The sequence below is a fragment of the Rhinolophus hipposideros genome (genome assembly GCF_964194185.1).
Source record: "Rhinolophus hipposideros genome assembly, chromosome: 9".
Classification (NCBI taxonomy): Eukaryota; Metazoa; Chordata; class Mammalia; order Chiroptera; family Rhinolophidae; genus Rhinolophus; species Rhinolophus hipposideros.
Window position 1 is genome coordinate 35525798 of NC_138055.1, and position 21423 is coordinate 35547220.

General features: G+C 32.9%; 1 protein-coding gene across 26 annotated transcripts in view; it reads right to left on the reverse strand.

The window, feature by feature from the left end:
* SOX5 (SRY-box transcription factor 5) overlaps positions 1–21423 on the reverse strand; it is a 944197-nt gene that overhangs the window by 98515 nt on the left and 824259 nt on the right. For all 26 annotated transcript variants that reach the window (XM_081058265.1, XM_081058274.1, XM_081058286.1 and 23 more), the window contains one exon: positions 2849–2934. In XM_081058265.1, coding sequence (XP_080914391.1) covers positions 2849–2934 — 86 coding nt within the window. The remainder of the gene's footprint in view (positions 1–2848; positions 2935–21423) is intronic.

A 21423-nucleotide genomic window follows, 5' to 3' on the forward strand; every position in this document is an offset into this window, starting at 1 on the left:
TGTTCAAAAAGAGATGCTTGAATGGACACATATCTTTGGAAAGAGGTATGAAATGAAAAATGCAGAGTTTGAAATAGATAGCTAAAGGATCCTGCTCCTTTTTTAGGATTGCATTTCATAACGAGTATTTGTATTAGTACCAATTAATCAGCAGTACTGTTATAATTTGATTAGCAGGTTACTGTGTTAGCAAATGTCCTAAGAAGAGCTATGCCACCAAAGTTTAAAATAATATCCCCTGTATTGGAGAAGCAAATATAATTGTTCAAAAACCATCGATTCTTGAACCCTGTGACTCAGTTTTCTTCTTTATCAAATGAAGATATTAATACATAACACAAAGTAGTATATTAAGATAAAATGAGATAATCCTTGTGAAAGCATTACCAGAGACTCTAGCATAAGAATCTAAGACTGAATCTTAATAACTGAAAGAGAATCTTAGAACTGAAAGGGACTTGAAAGTGATGAAGTCTACTCAAGGTATACTAAGGAATGGAAAATGAAGATGTAGCAGACTATAATCGAAAGTAGAGTTTGCAGAAAATTAAAACTGCCTCATGCATTCTACTCCACTGAGATGAAACTTCTCAGAGGTAGGTTCCCAAGATAGGGGTGAATGTTGAATAAGGGTTAAGATAAGACTTCTAATTAGGCATTGTAGTTATTTAGCTTTTCTCGGACACACCTGGGGAGATTTATAGAAAAGAAAAGAATTTGGATGCTATTTTAAAGTAAAGGGAGAGGATGTATTAGAGGTCTCCTTTGCAGCTCTGGGGAAAACTGAAGTCAAGGTCAGGGTTCTGTGAATATAGTGTGATTACTATGAGTAGAGAGTAAACTGGTGTAGGCATCCTGGCAAAGGTAAGAGTCAGTCCACTTCAAAGAAAAGCCAGAGTATCTGCCATGATAACGTGTTTGCATCTGAGTACCATTTTTCAATCATGAGCAAAAGTGTGTTTGTGTGTGTGTGTGTGTTTTAACAGCAGCTAATAGCTTACCATGAATGAGTTTTGGATTATTAATTTCCTTGTTATACCACAGTGTTAATTTACTGAAATCCTAATTAAAAGTTTATATTTTAATGGCTACAAGGCCACTTATATAAAGGATCTTTATCCCATTTATAGATCAAATTATAGATAAAGGAAGAGCAAGTAAGTTTGGTGTCCTTTTTCTGATAAAGAGGAAAATATATATATATATATATATATATATATATATATATATATATATATATATATATAATCTTTAAATTTTAAGGCAATCTGCTATAATATCATAAGGACAAATGAAACTTAATTTTTGTCAAATATTCTAATATATGATACTTCTCTATAGGAAACGAAGTTTGGATTGCTGCCTAATGAAGCTAGCTTTCTACGAGAATCCTGCAATAAAACATAGGAGATGCCTTCGACTCACCTTGTTCCCTTCACCACTAATCCAATGGTGAAAAGAAACGAGAATGTCTAACATGCTTTGAAAATGGACATCCTAAACCTCTATAACTCTTATTTTTCACATTTAAATCGATTGCTGAATATTTTCCCCTTTTTCTTTAAATCCACTACTCTTTTTTTTAGTTTTAACTATTACAACCACTTTTCCCTATTGCACTTATTTCCCAGATGCCATTTCAAAGGATAAGAAATGTCATGTTACTTTTATTGTCCCCTGGCTCCAACATTTCCCAAGGTGTTTCCCACAGAAACTCACACGGTAGCATTTTGAAAAAAAGGTAAAATAGGAATGACCTCTGTAGAACACAGTATGTCTCAGCTCCTCCTGTGTTCCTTTTGAGGTTCATTTGGGTTTTCAGAAACCTACCAGGTCTTCTGACAATCCCCCTTGCCAACCAGATGTATCTGTTTCTTGACGCTATAATGTGAAACGATATGCTTCCGTATTGACTAAGGTCATCTGTCATGACAATGCACTTCCATGAATATGATTTAATTTTATTAAGCATAACTGCTTTATATCTGGCTTCACAGGCATACTGTGTCTTTCAGGAAAAAGAAAAGGAAAAATCTTCTCTAAAGGGGAGATTCATTTTATTATTAGATGATTTGTTATTCCTATTAATTGCATAACTGCAAAGTCTTTAACAGCGGAAAATAGGGAAGATGTTGTAGGATGCTGATTCAAAGATTTAAATAGTTAATGAAAAATACCTTTAATATAATTGTATTGATATTCTTTTCAACCCCAGAGACAAAATTTCCAAAATCACTTGGTCATGTAGTAAAGTTAACACTGACATTCTTGGAATACATATGTTGCGGGGATAAAAAAAGATCTTAATTGGGATGTCTGGATAAAGTCATCTTCATTCAAGTATCTGCTTATTTAGTGTACTTACCCTTGCTTGCCTAACTGAACTGGCATTGGCAGGAAAATAAAGAGACGTGAAGAGAGCTTCAGTAATACTGAACAATTTTAAATGTAATTTTTGTTAAGTTGCCTTGATACATAGTAAGTATCTGTTTGAATACCTTTATTTAAATATCTTTTGTAGATTTTTTGGGGTTCTTTTTACTTGATGAGGCCCATTCTGTGAGGAAATTATGGCACATGGTAATCAAAGCAAAACTACAGTTCATTTTGTTAAATCATACCAGGCAATAAAAAAATTACAATAAGTTATCATTAGTACAGAAAACAGGGCTACAAATTAAAAGAATCAACATCTCAAATTTTGGTTGAGGATCCATACAAATAAATTCAAAAATAAAAAAGTGTGAGACAACGATCACTAGTCATTTTTCTTTTGCTTTAACAGGATAATTAGCTATTTTTGATATTTACTTAACCTTTATCTCTTCCATATTGTTTCCTGACTTACCTGCAGTTGGAGTGGGCCTAAGCCTGGTGTTGCTGCGGCAGCCGCTGCCATGGTAGTTGGGATCAGCTGAACAGGGTAAGGGTCACCTAAGTAAGAGAATAATAGAGGCGTCAGCACCTTTTATCTACTCTCCACCTGCAAATTAAACTCATGCATTCACTCTTTCCAAAAGCCTTCTTTTGTGTGCCTTGCTGAGGCCTAATGAAAAGCTCTATTGTGCAGCCTTTTACTAACACTCTTTTCACAATTCTGGCTGAGAGAGGAATGTGAATAAAAGGCACAAGCAATTAAGGCGGAAACCTCATCCTTTTTTCATGATGTATTTAGGAAAATGGGAGGAAAAAGTGTGCATTGATCAGAGGGCTGCACTTTATAACACATTTACACACACACACACATTATACACACACACACAGTACACACACACACACACACCTGACAATCTTGATATGAGCACGGTAACTCTTCAGCATATTTAAAATGTTATTATAAAAGGAACTTAACCAACTTAATTCTATTTTAACAAACTAAACTCTAAAGATTTAAGCCAAAGAGCTTATCTTTTGAATGCTCTTATTGTCTTGATTCAAATAACCGCTTAAATTATGTTTTGTGGACAAATTCATAATAAAGAAAACATTTAATGCATTTTTTAAGTTATATAAACTATTGGTATCTTTATTAGTCTAGAGACAAATGTTTATAAAAATATAAAGAAAACAGAAGATAGATGGTTTCTCCACGAATGGTTTCTGTTTGTGGAAATATTTTAAAAAATTAAATCTTAGTAATTCAAAATTAATTTTAAAGTCTTAATATATATGATCCATAAAGATATAGACATATACATATATACATATACACACAAAAATACAATTATAATGTTTATTTAATGCCAAAATTTTTTTCCACTTAGTAAAGAGGTGCGACAGACTTTATGCAGAGCTCAATAATATGCAAACAGTGTGTACATTATTAGTATTTGAAATATAACTATAGCAAATAATTGACAATAATTATACAAATAATTTTCTAATATATAAAACATGTTTTAGAAATCTGATTTGGGAAAAACTTGTTTAATACCAAATGGATAAAAAATATAATGGACAATAACTCGGTTAATATATTCATTCAAAAATATTGAGTACCTGACATGTTGTTAAGCACTGCTTTTAACATTAGAAATAGAGCTTTAAAGAAGACTAATTAATATGCAGATAAGACTAATTAATATGTATTTACTAGGAACTTAACAAAACTTAATATTTGGGGTTCTCGGGAGGGGCCCTAGTAGTGTGTTCACAGGGTCATATATTTTTATGTTTGTTTTTCTTAATTTTTTACTTTGTTGGGATTTTTTATGAGAGTATTCAATTTTTAACTTAAGTGTGTATATGTTTATTTTTTCATATTTTTATTCATAAAGAGGTCTCCCAAAATTATATGTTCCAGGCTTCAAAATACCAATACCTGACTCTACCTCTGCTGATTTGGCCTTCCCAGATCTTACAGCTTAATGGGAGAAACAGATACAGATAATTGCAAAGAAAAAGATAAAGATTTGTATAAAAAAAAGTGACTGTTAAAGACAGGGAAGTATATAACTCTACAGACTATATTGTGGGAGCCGCAAACCTAGTCTAAGAGGTCAAAAATGGCCTCCAGAAAGAAGTCATGTTTAAGCTAAACCTTGAGTTAGGTGAAAGCTAGCTGGGCTAAGAAGGGAAGGAAGAGCATTCCAGGAAGGGGAACAATCTTCATGAGGGCTCTGAGTCAAATGGCAGCGTTACCTCATAGCCCAGACCCTACACTGCTGAAGTTCAGAGTGCAGGTAAGGAAGTTGACATAAACAGGCCTGGGGAAGGAGTCAGGGGCCAGATTATGTATGGCTTCATAAACAGTATTAAAGAACCTAAGCTTCATCCCACAGAATAAGATAAACGTGGAAAAAAGACAGGTTGAGTAAAAACGCTTTGATTAGCTAATGGAAGCTACAATCAATAATAAAAAGATGCAGAACTCTGTATAATGTGTAATAATGGCCTGGATCAGCACAATGATGTTGGGGTGGAGAATGATGGGGCAAGTCAGTGATATTTAAGAGGCAGAATTGAGACTACGTAATGATTCTTTACAATGAGAGAAAGAGGAACGCAAGGATGACTCCCAGGTTTTGCACTTGATTTGGACTTGATTTTGCAGCTGATTGGACAGTGGTGCTACTTGTTGGGTTTTCAAACATGGATGAGAAGCAAGATTGTCAGTGTGGGCCTAGTAGAGGGGGAAAGATAAGGCAGGGTGGGATAGAGTTCGGATTTGAAAATTTTAAGTTTGAAATTACTAGTAGATAGCCAAGTAGAGGTGTTCATTGAGGCATCTGATAAACATGATAGGATTTTAGGGGAGACATTTACATAGGAGACATCGATTTGAGACTGGTCAGAATACAGGTGTATCTGGAATTTAAAGCTATAGGTCTTCATGACACCATTTAGGAGTTAATAAAATAAAAAGAGGCCCAAGGGTTGGATTGTGGGATACGCTAACATTTATAGTCAGTGAGATAGGTTAAGTAGCAGAAAAAGTAAAGAGAAATGTAAATTTGGTGTTCCAGAAACCAAGTAAAGAAAGATTTTTCCGAAAGAATGATAATATTTTAAAGGAGTGAGCACATACCTTCTGAATTAGAATTTGCATTTTAACAAGAGACCCACACGGTTTGTATTCATTTAGAAATGCTGAAATAGACAATTGCTCTATGGTGTTTTGCAGTAGCTGGTGAAGGATGTGAGATCCAAAAAAAACTTTATTTAAAATGTATATACTTGTAAAAATTATAGCATGCTTGTATGCCAGTGAGAAAAATACAGTAAATAGGGAAAACACTGATGATGCAGGAGGTGGGCGGCAGGAGTGGGTAACTGATGTTACACGATAAGGCTTTACTTATCATTTGGTATTTTTAACATTTAATCTAGAAAACACTGTTATCAGATTTTATAAAGTAAAGGGAATTTTAGATGTTTGAATGCTGAATTTGTATTTATGCAAACTAGCTGAAACAAACATTATAGTATGACTATTAGAATTGACAATTTAAATACTTAGAACTATGTAATTCATTTGTATTATTCCTTTAATGGATATAATCTTCAAATTAAGTATAGCAAAAGCATAGAGGCTGTGGGGCTCTACAAATGACATTTCATTTCACATAATTTACTATCTTTGTTGTGAATTAATTAATTAATAAGCACTTATAACATCTACCACATGACCAAAGCTCTGCTTGGTGCTATCGGAAATAAAAACACAACAAAAGAAAAATTAATCTTTCTTTATTACACAACTATCTTTTCTAATTAAGTGCTTATTTGGATAGTATTGATCATCAGTGAGTGCTATAGGAGTTAAGGGAAAACTAATTATTCTCTTTAGAGAATAAAAGTAAAAATAAGAGTGAGCTCGGCCTTTAAAATTTACAGGTAGCAGGGAGGAGAGATATTTTATGTAGGGTGAAATGCATCAAAGCATGATTATGACATGCTGAGGGAACGTAAAGAAAACCAATTTAATTGATAGGTGATAGAATAAGAGAAAAGAGATTAAAGGCAGGGAGTTAGGAAACTATTCAGACTTGAGGATATTTGGATACGAAAAGGTGATAAATAGGAAATGGAGTTTTAACAAGTATCACTAAACAGGTTAGATAGTAGGAGGTTCTTAAAGATACACCTGGATCTCTAACGTAGCGACAAAGACTTATACATTTGGATCGACACCAAATACCTGCACAGGTTTGGGGCTCTTACAAATTAATGGCATCTAATTGTTAATAACAAATTGAGTATTAAATGTACATTTAAAGCTCATTACTTAAAATATACACTATTCTATAACATTAAAAATGCATATATTAGAATATTACCTTTTTTCATTTCCTAAATTTATTAATGTATATTAATGAAATGAATATAGTTATTTTTCCTTTGGAGACTTCAAACAACATGGTTTGAACTGTGCAGGTCCAATTATATGTGAAATTTAAAAAATAAACACCTGTACTGTTTTCTCTCTGTGGTTGGCAGTCAGTGGACGCAGAGGTCCAACTGTATACATCGATCTACACCATTGTATATGGTAGACTTGAGCATCTGTGGATTTTGCTACCCATGGTGTGGGGAAAAGGGTGTTCCTGGAACCAATTTCTTGTGGATACCAAGCTTAACCAAGTTTTGGAGAGCCAAAAGTTAAGGCGTGGATTTTCAACTGCATGGGGGTTGGTGGCTCTAACTCCTGTGTCGATCAAGGGTCGTGTGTGTGTGTGTGTGTGTGTGTGTGTGTGTGTGTGTATGAATAACTATCATGTTATACACATGCTGTATTGTATATATGCAAAAATGTATATGTATAAATAATTTTATATATCTGTTATGGGCTGAATTGTGTCCACTAAAATTTATATGTTGAAGTTATAGACCCCAGTCTCTCAGAATGTGACTGTGTTTAAAAGGTAATTGAGGTAAAATGAGGTCATATGGTTGGGTCCTAATCCAATCTGACCGCTGTCCTTTTAAGAAGAAGAGACTGGGACACAAACAACACAGACCAAGGGACAACCACGTGAGGATAGAGGAAAAGATGGCCCTCGACAAGTCAAGGAAAGAGACCTCAGAATCAAGTCCATCCTGCTGACACCTTGCTCTTGGGTTTCAGAACTGAGAAAATTAATTTCTGTTGGTTAAGCCACCCAGTTTGTGGCATTTTGTTATGGCAGCCCTAGCAAACTAATACTATATGTGTGCTATATATAGCCGCATATCAATGTATTTGATGTTTAAGTGAATTGGAAAAAAACAAAAGACTGGCAGTGGGAATTACCAAGACTACTATAGCTATCATCCACCTTTAATCACACACGGTTTCAAAGATATAAATATATAACCATAGACAGGATATCTAAGTTCCAAAATTTTGTGTCTAAGGCACCATAATATTGACACTATATCCATCCAACATACAAACATATATAAATTGAACCATGTCTACCTTATTACCAAGATTTTAATCTCAGAATGTCCAGAGATAGCGTGTTTGAAATTTGCCCCAAGTTACTAAGGAAACACAAATACAACAACTGAAAATGGCCATTATATCAATTTAACTCTTAATTAAATTCACAATATATACATGTGTCAATTTTCTAAAGCGGACACAGAATCTATAAGACTTTAAAAACAAGGTCAAGGGTAGTTTTCAATGCAAAAGAAAAATCCAGAAAATGCTGGGGGGAACAAAAAAAGATCTTTGATTGAAGTAAATACTGTCATCTATTTGTGCCATCCCTCAAGTAACTGTATTAAAAAATATGACAACAGGTTTATTTTGTAAATACCTCATGAGGTACTTACTTAGTAAAAATTAGATAATGGAAAATTCTGACTTTTAAAGTTCAACCATGCATAAGTTATTCAAATTTACTTTAAACTAATTAAAAGAAATTTCTTTTACTCTTTCCTAGGTTTTAACCATTTGAACAGTTTTTCCCTAAGACTTTCCAAAATTAATTTTCTTCTTATTTCAAAGCCAACTACGGAAAATTCTAGCTAAAAAATAAAATTTTTCAAAAAGTTTAAGAATATACTGAGGCATATGAGTCAATTGTTTTCAGAATACAAGCTAAATCAGAGTATCTATTGATACAAAGGATATAGCTAGTATTAAATAACAACCCCTCAGGATGCATGTTAACTGCATTAGTATTAAAGTAACAAATATTTAGTTATTATCTCCAGTGACACAATGAAGGATTCATTCCTATACTATATATAACACAGAGTAAGAAAAAAATGTTTTTCAACAAGTTTATTTAAATTCAGGAAGACTGTCAAAAGCAAGTATGTGCTTACTCAGGGTTAAGGACACACACCCTTTCATCCACTGAACTAATATGTAGTTTCTGGAAAGTTTTATGGTATTATCTTCATTGAAATAAGGAGACTCATTTCCTTAATAGCCTTCTGTGGTTTTTTTTGGTTTAGTTTTGTTTTACTTCCTCAACAAATACCAGATTTCATTCTCTAGGTCCTGGAACATATAAAAATTAAAACCTGTATACACACACACACACACACACACACACACACACACACACACACAATCCCTGCCCTACACCAATTCCTAATCAAGTGAGGGTGGTAAACATGTAAACCAATCCAACGATACAATAAGCAAAGCAGACGAGTGTATTAGGTATTCTAGATACCTCAAGAAAAGAACTTACCTCAGAAAAGTGTTTCAAGGAAGGTTATTTGCTAAAGTGCATCTTAAAAAATGACTATGTTCACTACCAAAGTATCTTTCAGGACCATCTTTCCATCTACTTTCCATGTCTTCTGTTAGAGAGACACACAGTAAGCGTCTGCTCTTTAGTGCAACCTGGATTACTCTTTTTAATCTTTTTAAATTGGTACTTAAAACACTCAGCTCTTACCACTCTGACTTTCAGTGGAGGGAGCTCCTTAGGAGTCTAAAACAGAATACATTTTAAAAAGGACACTATGGATGGAACTTTTGAAGGAGTTCCTTTCTTTCATCTCATGTGCTAACAGATGAATTGGTGGGTTCTTTTTGCTTGGAAGGAGCCCCCTGCCATTGATAGGGAGGGCAGTGCTAACAATATCAACTACTCTTTATTGGCCCCTGCTTCCACGGTTATTTTAATACTCCCAGTGTAATGATGCAGAAAGGGAATGGTAAACTATGCAGCTAATAGCAGATTGGACGCATATCTTGCAGTCTTGTGGATTATTTGGAAGTCAAGGTTAAGTCATGGAAAGATTTTAAACAGGGAAGTGGCATAGGGTGATTTGTGTTTTAAATAGATCAATTTTTTGGCAAGGGATAGAATCGATTGGAAGAGGAGGGGCTTGGAAACAAATAGACATGTTCAAAACTAGTGCAGCAAATCTAGTGGGAAATGATAATGACCTAAACTTATCTAAAAGGAAAGAGAGGAGGGAGCAGGTTTAAGAAACAGACTTGATGACCAATTTAATGGGACAAAAAGATATGGGGGTGGGAGGGGAAGGGAAGAAAAACATAGGTTAGGCTTGTATTTTATTTTACTACATAGTTTTAAAAAATGTATAATTTTTTACTCAAAGAGTTATTCAATTGTTCCAACATAATTTTTGAATAATTCTTTATTCTTCTACTGATTTGAAATGTGGGCAACTAATGTTTGTTGACTTTCAGCACTCTGTTAAAACATTTACATATATACATAGAAGTACACATATATACAACTCCATTAAATATGAATATATTTACATATTTGTGCATATAAAATCTTATTTAAGCTTTATAACTCAGTAAGGTACGTATTATTCTTATTCTCCAAATTAAAATAAAAAAATCCAAGATCTCACAGTAAATAAGTACTGTAGTTATTTCTATTTTAGTAAGGATAGTATTAAGCTTTAGAAATCATCAGACTATTTTTAGAGCATTATGAATATATATACTTTAATTTTCCAAATAGATATATCATTTAATGCTCATTCAACTAACGTGCATCAAACACTATATGGAGGACACAAAGAAATACAAGCTACAATCTTTGCCTTTCTAACACTTCCAGTTACAAACATAAATATAAACATGGAAAGTGAAATGGATCAAGTCATGTGATTAGAATCAAATGAGAATGGCAGTAATTACCAAAGAAGAGAGAAATTTATTTCACCTTAAATCATTGCAGAAAGAATATGAGAAGGGGTTGGCTTTCAGTTAGGTCTTGAATAAAAAGTTAGAACTAGAAAAAATGGAAAAGTCCAAGAGCTGCAATGCCTAGTACAGAGGAGATAATATGTTAACTTCTGAATGATTGAATGGATGAGTCTAAAAGGAAGGATAAAAGAAATGAGTGAGCAACGTCTTAATACACTAGCCTGCAGCTGTACTTATTTCATATAGTAGCAAGAAATATTTAGAAGATGGGTTAGACTATTGAGGACCTTGAATACAAAGGTAAAGTTTTATACATATCATATACTTAAACATATGCACAATTACCTCCTATCATAAAACAAAACAACAACAACAAAAAACAAATATCTAGACTCTAAAACCCCTGTAAAACACTTTCTTTAGTGTTTAGTAAGAAAAAAAATTATTTACTTTCTTTCTTCTTATCTAAACTGTTAGAAATTAGTCTTCAATTATAATCTTAAATCATTCTCTAACACTTTAGTTCTCAGTGAATAAACTTTTCTGGAAATGCTTTATAAATTTACTAATGACCTCCAAATTGCCAATTTTTAATGGGCATCGTTATACAACAGCTGATACTGCTAATGACTCCTTACTTATTTAACTACATCTATACTCTCTTGACTTTTCTTTGAACACGCTTGTCTGATTCTCCTCTTACCATGCTTATGCTGACAATTATTTCTGCAATAGGCTATTCTACCTTCCTCTACTCATCCCTTAAATATAAGTATTCCTTACGGTCTAATCTTTGATGCTTGGTTTTTCTCATTCTATTCACTTTATCTGAATGACCTTATCCAATCTCATGATCCAACTACCATATAAAAACTAATATATTCCAAATCAGTGGCTCCATCCTAGACCTGTTTTTTTGGACAATCTCCCTTAGACTGTACCATGAGAAGGTCATTCTTACATGTGCAAAACTTAATTCATCATTTTTCTCACTAAACCTACGTCTACTCCTGGAATTTCTATTTCATTTGGTGACACCTGGTGACCTAGGCTATAAATATAAAAATATCCTTGATTTCTCCCTCCCTTTCATCCTCCATGGCTAATCAATCACAAGCTTTGTTTTATAACTCCCAGGATTTCATTTCTTACTACTAGAAGAGCCTCCCAATCAGTCTCCCAGACTCTAATCCTGTACTAAGGAAATTTTCTATTCAGTTTCCAGTGACATTCATTACAGGCACAATAAATATTCATTTGTCATAATTAAAATTTAAAAAACATTTATTGACTATATCCTGTGTTAAGGACTGAACATTACAAAAGTGAACAAGAAAAGTATGCCTTGACTTGGATGGATGGATGGATGGATGGATGGATGGATGGATGGATGGATGAATGCCAGTGTGATTTCAACCATGGCTTTTAGGCTTTCAATGGTTTTTTAGTATCTCCAGCATGTAAGGTCTATAAATATTTCCAATTTTTCTCTTCTTATGTCCTCAAACTACTACTCCCTTGTCATTTCTTGCCTTGCAATTTACTCTTAACACTGAAACGCCTATAGATCCATGTGTACCCTATTTCAACCTTTGCTTTTTGGACTTTATCCAGGCTTTTTTTTTTTTTTTTTCTTTTCTTTTCTGCTGGTAATGTTGTTTCTGTATCTCTCCACCTCAACAACTTCTTCAATTGCTTAGTTGCCTTTCATCCTTTGGGATTTGATTTAGGGTCCCTCACTCCAAAATATATTCCCTGACACCTTCCATCACTCTTAGATTTGAATTCATTCACTTTCCTCTGATTCTGTTAAAATTCTATGCATATGTCTATCATATTACATCTATTTATATTCCATTCTCCCTAACTACACTATGCACATTCTAAGAGCAGTGATTGTGTCTTACTCGTCTTTAAATCCCCAGTTCCTGGCTAGCATAGAAACTGTTAAAATGCTTATTTCTGTTAAATATGTAGTACAGGCTATTAAAACGTTTTTCTGACTGAACAAATGAAGGAACAATTTATTTAATTCAGAATTAACAAATATCAAACACACGAGACCTCTTTTAACCTATCGAAAAGTCAAGGTTTAGTGAAAGAAACAGACTGTAAGCAAATAGTTATACTAATAAGAGCAAATTGATTTTTTGTACAGGTTTTATTCCAAACAATAATGGTGTTCTAGATAAGCTTCCAAAAATACAAAGGTAGAAAAGGAAACGCAGAGAGAAAGAGAGGCCTAGGGTTTGGAGATATGAGGAAAGAAGGACCTGAAGGAGGTCCTTAAAGACTCTTCTGTAAAATATTTTCATACATTGAATGCTTCTTTTATAATATTCCACAATTATTCTTTTCTGGTAAACTTTGATTTAAAAAAATTCATATCCCCTTGGATATTAAAAATAAATATGAGTTTCTTAAATTTTAAAATTATTTCTGCTATGAAGAAAAACCCACTAATACGATGTCATTAAAGCATCTGAGAATGGTCAACGTATCTAGTAGAAAAGACGTTCTATATCAACAAATAATAAAAATAAAATCTTTTACCATCTTGATTGTTTCAAATCATCATAGTGACTGTATCAAATCACTTAATACTTTCTGAAATCTAAGCAAATTGTACTTTGCTTTTTTGTAGCAATAATCTTTGCTATACTTCTGCCCTCATTTTAGTTAGTTAAATTTGTAATTCTCCTAAATCATCTTGTGGAATCCAAGTTAAGAAGTTCAGAACAATTGATATGGTATACACAAGTAAAGGTGAAGGGGTTTCTACATTCAGAAAATCAATAATACCTTCATAGTAGATTTGCTGGAATAGTATAATATGATCTTAATATTTGGAATTTTTATGAGAAATGCGGAGTTGTAGTAAACTCATAAAATGATAAATAATTAATATAAATATTTCGTATCTTCTTTAAGAAAGTAAAATCAATAAATTATCTCGTTTGACCATACAGCTATTTTAAAAGATATTTTAAGGTAATTATTAGTTCTTAACTGCATTGTCACAGGCTAACATTTCTCAGTAAGACATTTTTTAAAATGAAAATATCTTTGTCTTTTTAAAATAGCATAGTAAATGAAAATTTTACCCTACTTAATTTCATAGTCACCTAGTTGGTTAGTTTAATAAGAGATTATAAACCCTTTAAGAAACACCTCTCCAAATGGGAAGACATTTCTGGATATAAAAGATATAGCATTCTTTCTTTACCTCTTTGCCCATAAATTGAATGAATTCTAGTACCAATGAAAGTTCCTGGATTAATTATCTAAGAAATCTGAGAATCCCTGAAAAGGTGACAAAGAATCAAAGTTTCCTTTTCCTTCTATGTTCCAGCATTACTACTAAGGCATCATTTCAGACCTTTGGAAATTAAGAAATGTTAAGGAATTTCCCCTTCCCTAAGAAATGAAAAACAAATAATGTAAATATCTTGAATGGTCAGAAGTACAATGACCTAGAATAAACTTCTAAAATCCTTTCCATTATGACACATTCTAAATTTTCAAAATGGGCTTATACATTTAATAAGTAATAATGATATATTATACTTATACAATAATTAATTTCTTTAGAAAAGCGTACACTCATCCCACCTATTTTTCACAATCTCCTGTGAAGTGAGCTGGCCGGACATTACTGTAATTACCTTAAAGATGAAAAAGCTAAGTCACAAAGAGAAAAATGACTTTCCCAAGGGTATAAAATAATATGATATTGGACTGTGACTACCAAGGTCTTCTGATATCTTGTTTAATTTTTTTTCTGATAGAATTTATTAAATCCAGATAAGTTTCAGATTATGTCTCATTGGTGCTTATTCATAGATTAACTCAGAGGAGTCAATTTTGAAAGTTTTAAAATCTCCATTAACCAATTAAGCATTGGAATTTAGAGGCAATCTTTCAGGTGAAAAATGGCCAGAAAAGAACAAATAAATAAAAGTAAAATACCATGCACTGGCAATGGGAGAATTTGTTTGGGGCAAATACATGTATACAAAAATGTTTATGGGAACGTTTAAAGCTGTAAGTATCATAGACAATCGTAAATGCTCCTTAGTGGGAAACACAAATAAAATATAGTACATGCAGCTTAATGAAATATGATGCAGGATAATTTAGGTCTAAAAGTATGGAAGAAGAAAGATGTCCATAATACATACTTTTTTATATTTATGAGTAGAATATAGTGAATTTAAGCTCACATACATTATGTATTATGTAGTACATATCATATATATTCAGATATGCTCACATCCTATTACATATCTATATCTAGATATAAAACATTTGGTTTCTGTTTTCTATACTTCTACTACATTGTTTGAGGTTTGTGCAGTCAACAAATGCTATCTTTTTAACATATCAGAAAAAATGTGAAGGGCTTTTACGAGCTGACTAGAAAATAGGTTAGGAAAAAATTAAATACATTCTTTGGAAACAAAGTGAAAATAAATTATTAGGGAAATAGTACTGTTTAACAAATAGCTATAGTTCTCCCCATTTCTGCCCTTTCCACTGACTGGAGAGGGGATATGGTAGCTAGAAAATATGTCACAGTCAATGAGATGAAAGCCATAATGTGGAAGGCAGTATAATAAAAAGAGAACAAGGCTGGGACCTCACGTTAAGGAGCTACCATAGAAGCAATGCTCGAACTATCATGTAAGTGAAAAATATTCCTTTACCATGTGTAGTATTATTTTGGCATTTTACAATAGGGAAACCTAATACAGTATCTGATTCCACATGATATTCCAAGAGCATGACTTGTTCAATGTTTCTGGGAGATATGTATCTATTATATACTTAGAAGCAAAATGCTCTCTTAGCCTGTTTTATTAAATATTTTTTCTGCTTTCATACTTTCTTATCAACCTTATCACTACACTTAGCCTTCTAATGGAGCTTCCTACAGTGAAAGAACATGCCTACTGGAGCCGAGAGCTGTCTAGTATAGTTAAAGGTTACATTTAGTCAAACAAAATGATATATTGGTCTTCTGGGCTTATAATTTAGTTTGATGATCTTAGTTAGTGTGAGATTTTATGTTTTTTGTGGCAACAAAAATATGAACTTAGAATTCTGAGGGTTAGAGTAGACTAGCGCAAATTCATATGGTAATACCACATTTTGAGGGCTCTTGACTGAGAGCAGACTGTCATTAGCTGAGCACTCCTTTCATTTCACACATGTAAGTTACCAAGAATGAGAATCATGTCAGAAAGAAAAAAAAACGAGCTGAATGGGTTTATTTTTACATTGAATGGCATTTTTATGGTCTTAACTGTTAAAAATCAGTGCAGATTAAATGATTAAATATAGTTACAGTCTAATAAAATTTGAGCAATTTATCAAAGAAAGGAATTTTACTTGTTTGCATGTGTGTGTTTGTGGTGACAGTGTGTGCTGGCAAGGAAGACTTGTTCAAACAACGGTTACTTATATAGCTCAGTTATCATCTCACAGTTATGATGCTTAAAATTACTTACGTATTTATGGTACAAACAAGGCGCAACATAAATAATTATTTTATACCATGCTATGACACTTTGTCACAATAGAGACATATATAGCTCCCTTTTCTCAGTGATGAAACTTATAAAACTATTGCAAACTCTATTTTAGCAAAACACGTATTTTATTGACCTAGGAACATTTTTAAACAACTAAGGTAGTTTATGTAGTGTCTCTGTATTTTCCTTGAAGTTTTAAAATATTCGGTTTGCCCCTGTGAATTAGTTATAGCACCCTGGTACCTTAGCACACAGTTTGGGAACTGTAGCACTAGGCACACGCCCACTTGTGGGGAAAGGCTCTATATATGTAGCTACGTGACACGTTCAATTTGACACTTTGGGCTAAACTATCAAGCCAACTGTTTTACAACTGTTTGTTTTATACTATATATAGAAAAATGGGTTATCAAATTGGATTGTTGCCTTCCTGTAGATTTTTTATTTACACATAAAATGGCTTCATGTCAAAAGATTTTAAAGCATTTATTAGGATAATACGACTAGAAATTATACACCCAGACAGAAAGGAGAAAGGAAGAGGACTGTAGTCATTAGTAAAAAGAGAAGCACCCATTCCTTTCACTTCTCTCTGTAAAATATGTGTTCTGAAGGAACAGCGATTAACCTGAGGGTGGGGTGTGAGGAAGCTATGAGTTAAGGAAAGAGAAATGGACTTGGTGTTAGAGTAACTGGTATTCATCAAACTTACGACTTCCAAGCACCTTATCTCAAAAGTCTCTCTCAAACCTTAAATGTTAGTCCACAACCAGCATACACATTCAAAACTATTTTGAATTTTGGTAGATTTTTTTCTACGATGAGCAAAATACAAAAGTGGTGTCTTCCTACCAATAAAAAAACTGTTCTGCAGATGTCAAAGGTCTGTACTTTTTATTTCAAAAATATCTATCTCTTACACGCTTTTCAGTTCACAGGTAAAAGTCTTTCGTTAAGAGGTTAAGATTCCATTCAGACGTTCCAGCAGAGACAAATGGACTCTTCTGCCATTCAAAGTGTACTTGAACCAATTCATTTATACACCATTTTATTTTATAATTCAGAATTGGAACCTTAGCTAAATATAGTTTCTCAAATTTATTTCAGGACTCTAATAATTGTTTTATAATTAAAATGCACTCGTACTCATAAATATAATTTAAAATTGGGATTTTTAAATTGTGTAACACAAAATTTGGAGTGTGTTTATATATAGCAACTTTCACAGTTTTCATAGAACTAACAAGTTAAAAATACAAATTATTTAATTTTTCCCACTGAATAAAATGAACTCTGAATTGAGTTGATTGATTAAACCAGAGTTTTTACATAATACCTTTCAAGTTATTATATGTATCAAAAAGCAGTCCATTTAATAATACACCTTATTTTTAATTCCTTAGAAGTCTGAAAATAATTGTTTTTAAGAAATAACAAGGAAAAGCAATAACTAGATACAGATCCATGAAGAAGTGAGGTTGAATGCTTGATTTCATTAAAAGCAAATGCCAAAACAGAATCCAAGATTATACGAATATATCAATATTTGTAAATTGATCCTACTTAGTCATGGATAACAGTGGAGTACAACATTCTTTAAAACTTCTTTTCTATCTAGCTAGTTTGCTCTGATGTCTCTGGCTGTGCTGTTATTAATTTATTCTTATACTGTTTAATGATGTGTATTCTAGCAGTTAGGAGAGAGTCCAGCAGCTACCTTCTGTAGGTCTCCATTCCACACCCTATTTCTAATTCTGCCATTATATTTCTTAAAGGGAAAATATCTTTATGTCCAACAAAATACTTCTTTTTTGGAAAACAGATGTTAGCTAAATGTATGTTGGTTAGATCTCCCAACTTGTGTTTTTGTTTTGTTTTCCCCTGTTGAGAACATTGTAACTTTTTTGTGTAGTTCCAGAGATTTATATTTTACTTATTTTATCAAGACGCAGTCTAAACAGGAACATTATCATAAATACATTCTATGAATGGATTGAGGAAAAGCATTTGAATTTTTGATACCAACAAGTAGTATGTCTTTCATATTTATTTGAAACTCAAATCAAGCAAGATGGGTTAGTCAGTCTCTTTCGTTGACAACTTTGTAATATTACTCAAATTAAAACAACTGACAACCAGAGAAGTCACATATGGTTGACAATTATGCTGGGAATAACAAAGGAAGGTAGCTGGATGTTTCTTTTGTCCTAAGGTTGCCATGAAAAAATTATTAAGCCATTGATAGTGCCTGAATCCAAGAAAGTTTAGGAACTTTGAGCCTAGTCTAGTATATACTCATTTTTTTAAATTATCATGAACTTTTTACTGAGAAGTTGTATTTGACCTATCATATTACAACTACAGAACAGAATATGTATTATAACAAAATTTACCTTGCTTTTACAGGCCATGTACATATATAGATAAGTAACTGATTCATATGTTTAAACCAATTGATTCTTTTGTCTATATGGTATCATATATTCACTTGTTTTTGTGTGTGTGTTTGATTTAAGTGACCCAATCTCTAAAAGGCAGCTACAAATAAAGAGGTACTTGGAATAAAAAAGCATGGACTTAGAATCCAGTTTTGCCTCATTCTGCTACTTTAATGTCCCTGTGCAAGTTACTGAGCTCCAGCTTCCTCATCTACAAAATAGGTGAATAACACCCATTTTACTAAATCATTGCAGAGATTAAATGGGGTTATAAATGGCCTAGCATTGTGTTTGTGCTATTTTTTATAAATGATAAATACTGAGTATAATGCCAGCAAAATACAGATCCTGTTTCAAAAAAAGATTCTTCTAGTCCAAAATCTCTCTGAGCAGTTAATTGCATTTCATAGGGTATGTAGGACCAAATTCACTCTGCCACACCTGGATGAGGCTTCCTCTGCCCAGAAAAACACAATTTTTTACAGAAAAGTATCACAGTGCTGATGGAAACATTCATCTTATGTAAATATAATCTGAACCTTAACTATTTTCATCATAATCAAATTTTAAACTTTTTCTATTGTCATTTTCCACATGTCTGTTTATCCAGAGCTCATGTTGGAAAAGAGCCCATGATTTTTTGAAAATGTATTTAGCCATTGTTTTGGCTGTACGAAACCAGAAATATATTTACATACTCATTCTGCACTTTTAACACATCGATTAAGTTTTCAGAAATGTGCTAAATAAAATAGCCATATAAAGTTACTCATTGAAATATTTAATTGCCTTATGAGATTAGCGTAAGAAAATAGAGTCGATGAGCCAAGCTTAATAAACTTAAAATATGTTGTATTTACTCTTCGTCATTTTTCTGGACAGTATTTCCGCTTCCAATAAAAGAAGGAAACTCTCAGTTAATTAGTTCCTCATCTACCACAATAAAATTAATGTTTAGGAGTTAAATACCATAAACTTCCTCAGGCATATTTGCTGATGTGTTCCTGTTTTTAGTTAATGTCACATGTTTTATTGTTTAATGGGGGTATCATGTGGGTTCCATTATATCTCTCTTGAGCAAAGGGTGCGTGTGTCCGGCATTTTAGGAGACTGCATGCTAAATTTTTATTTAACTGTGTCAGCTGTGTCAGCTGACATACAGGTCAGTGACAGTCAATGCTGAAACAATCATCAAATCACAAGCTAAAAACTGTTGACATGGTATACTTTTATCAAACTGACAAAATAGGAAACATGTGTTTTCAGGATCACATATTGTAGGTTCTTGGTAAATGAGCAGAGAGAAGAGGATGTAATCATATCTCAGGCTTCTGTGTTTGTGTGTGTTAGACTTAGTGTGACCAGCTCTTCCCTTTACTCACTGCCGCCCACCCCCTACACCCAGACATCATATAAATCAAAGACTTTAGGCGAACCTGACTTAGTTGTAAATATTTATTTTTTTAAAAGATTGCTTTGGTACCTGAACAGTGAATTATTTCAATTCCCCATCTGAAGGAAGTTAGATTGTTGGTTTAAGAATGTGAAATGATTAAAAAGTAGAAAGAACTGAGTGTAACAATGTATATAACATTCCAGAATTATATGGTGACAACCACCCTCCAGTTCTCATGGGAGAAATGTTTCCAGAGATTTATATTTTATCAAGACACATAGTCTAAACAGGAAAATTTATCATAAATACTTTCTATAAATGAATTGATGAAGAACACTTGAATTTTTGATACCAACAAATAGTCTATCTTTCATATTTACTTGAAACTCAAATCAAGCAAGATGGGTTGGTCTCTTTCATTCACAATTGTGTAATATTACTCAAATTAAAACAATTGACAACCAGAGAAGTCACATATGGTTGACAGTTATAGGGGGTGTGGTAACAAAGGAAGGTCCACTGAAGAGATGTTACGATTTGTTTCTTTCCTTATCTCTATTCCTTACCCTCAATGTGATTAGTGAGTACATAGTTTGAACAATTTATCGCTTCCACACAGCTCCTCATTCAAACTGACCCAAAGTGCCAGGGTGTCAACAAGGGTGGCACCTTCTTTTGCTACTGGCTTCTTAGAGTTTGGTGTGATGCTAGTTTCAAGTTTCCCAGCAGCTGTAGAGACTTTATGCTGTTTTATTTCCAGGGTTACAGAAGAAGTGGTATCATTTTATAACTTAAGCACTGAAGGTATGAATATCAAGTAGTTAATATACTAACAATTTTAGAAAAGGGAAAATTTCTGCATGCTACATTACATCCACACTGAACAAACACAGCGTGCCAACTCTGCTAAATGGGAGTGCAGTTGAGGTGTTCTTGACCTTTTCCAGGCCTACAGTTATGCTATTGTTCATATTCAATGTGGTTTTCTCCTCAGCACAATATTTGCTAATGGGACTTATTTCAATAGTTACTTAAAAATTTTCTTTTTGGAAAGCATAACTAATCTATATGTATATATTGCAGGTGCAGTCTGAGGCAACTGATGATTTTTAAAAGTGTCTTTTTCTTTCCATTTTAGTAACCAAGGTTACCAAAAACACATTGGCAACATGTATTTGATGTGAATAGTAATTCCTTAGGAAAATGGAAACAACACAAAATGAAAAAATCTTTCATGATTAAAACTCAGAATCTAGAGTAGTAATAGAATTTGAAATTCTAATTTTAGAATTTAAATTATTCCTAGAATTTATATTTTAGAATATAAATATAGTCCTTAATTACATAAAAAAGTTGGTGTTTCTGAATGAACGATCTATAAAAGCAGAATGATTGGCAAATAATATTAAATGGATAAAATAAGGATGCAGAGCGAGAGCATCATCTTAAAACATAGGAAACCAAAGTCAAGAA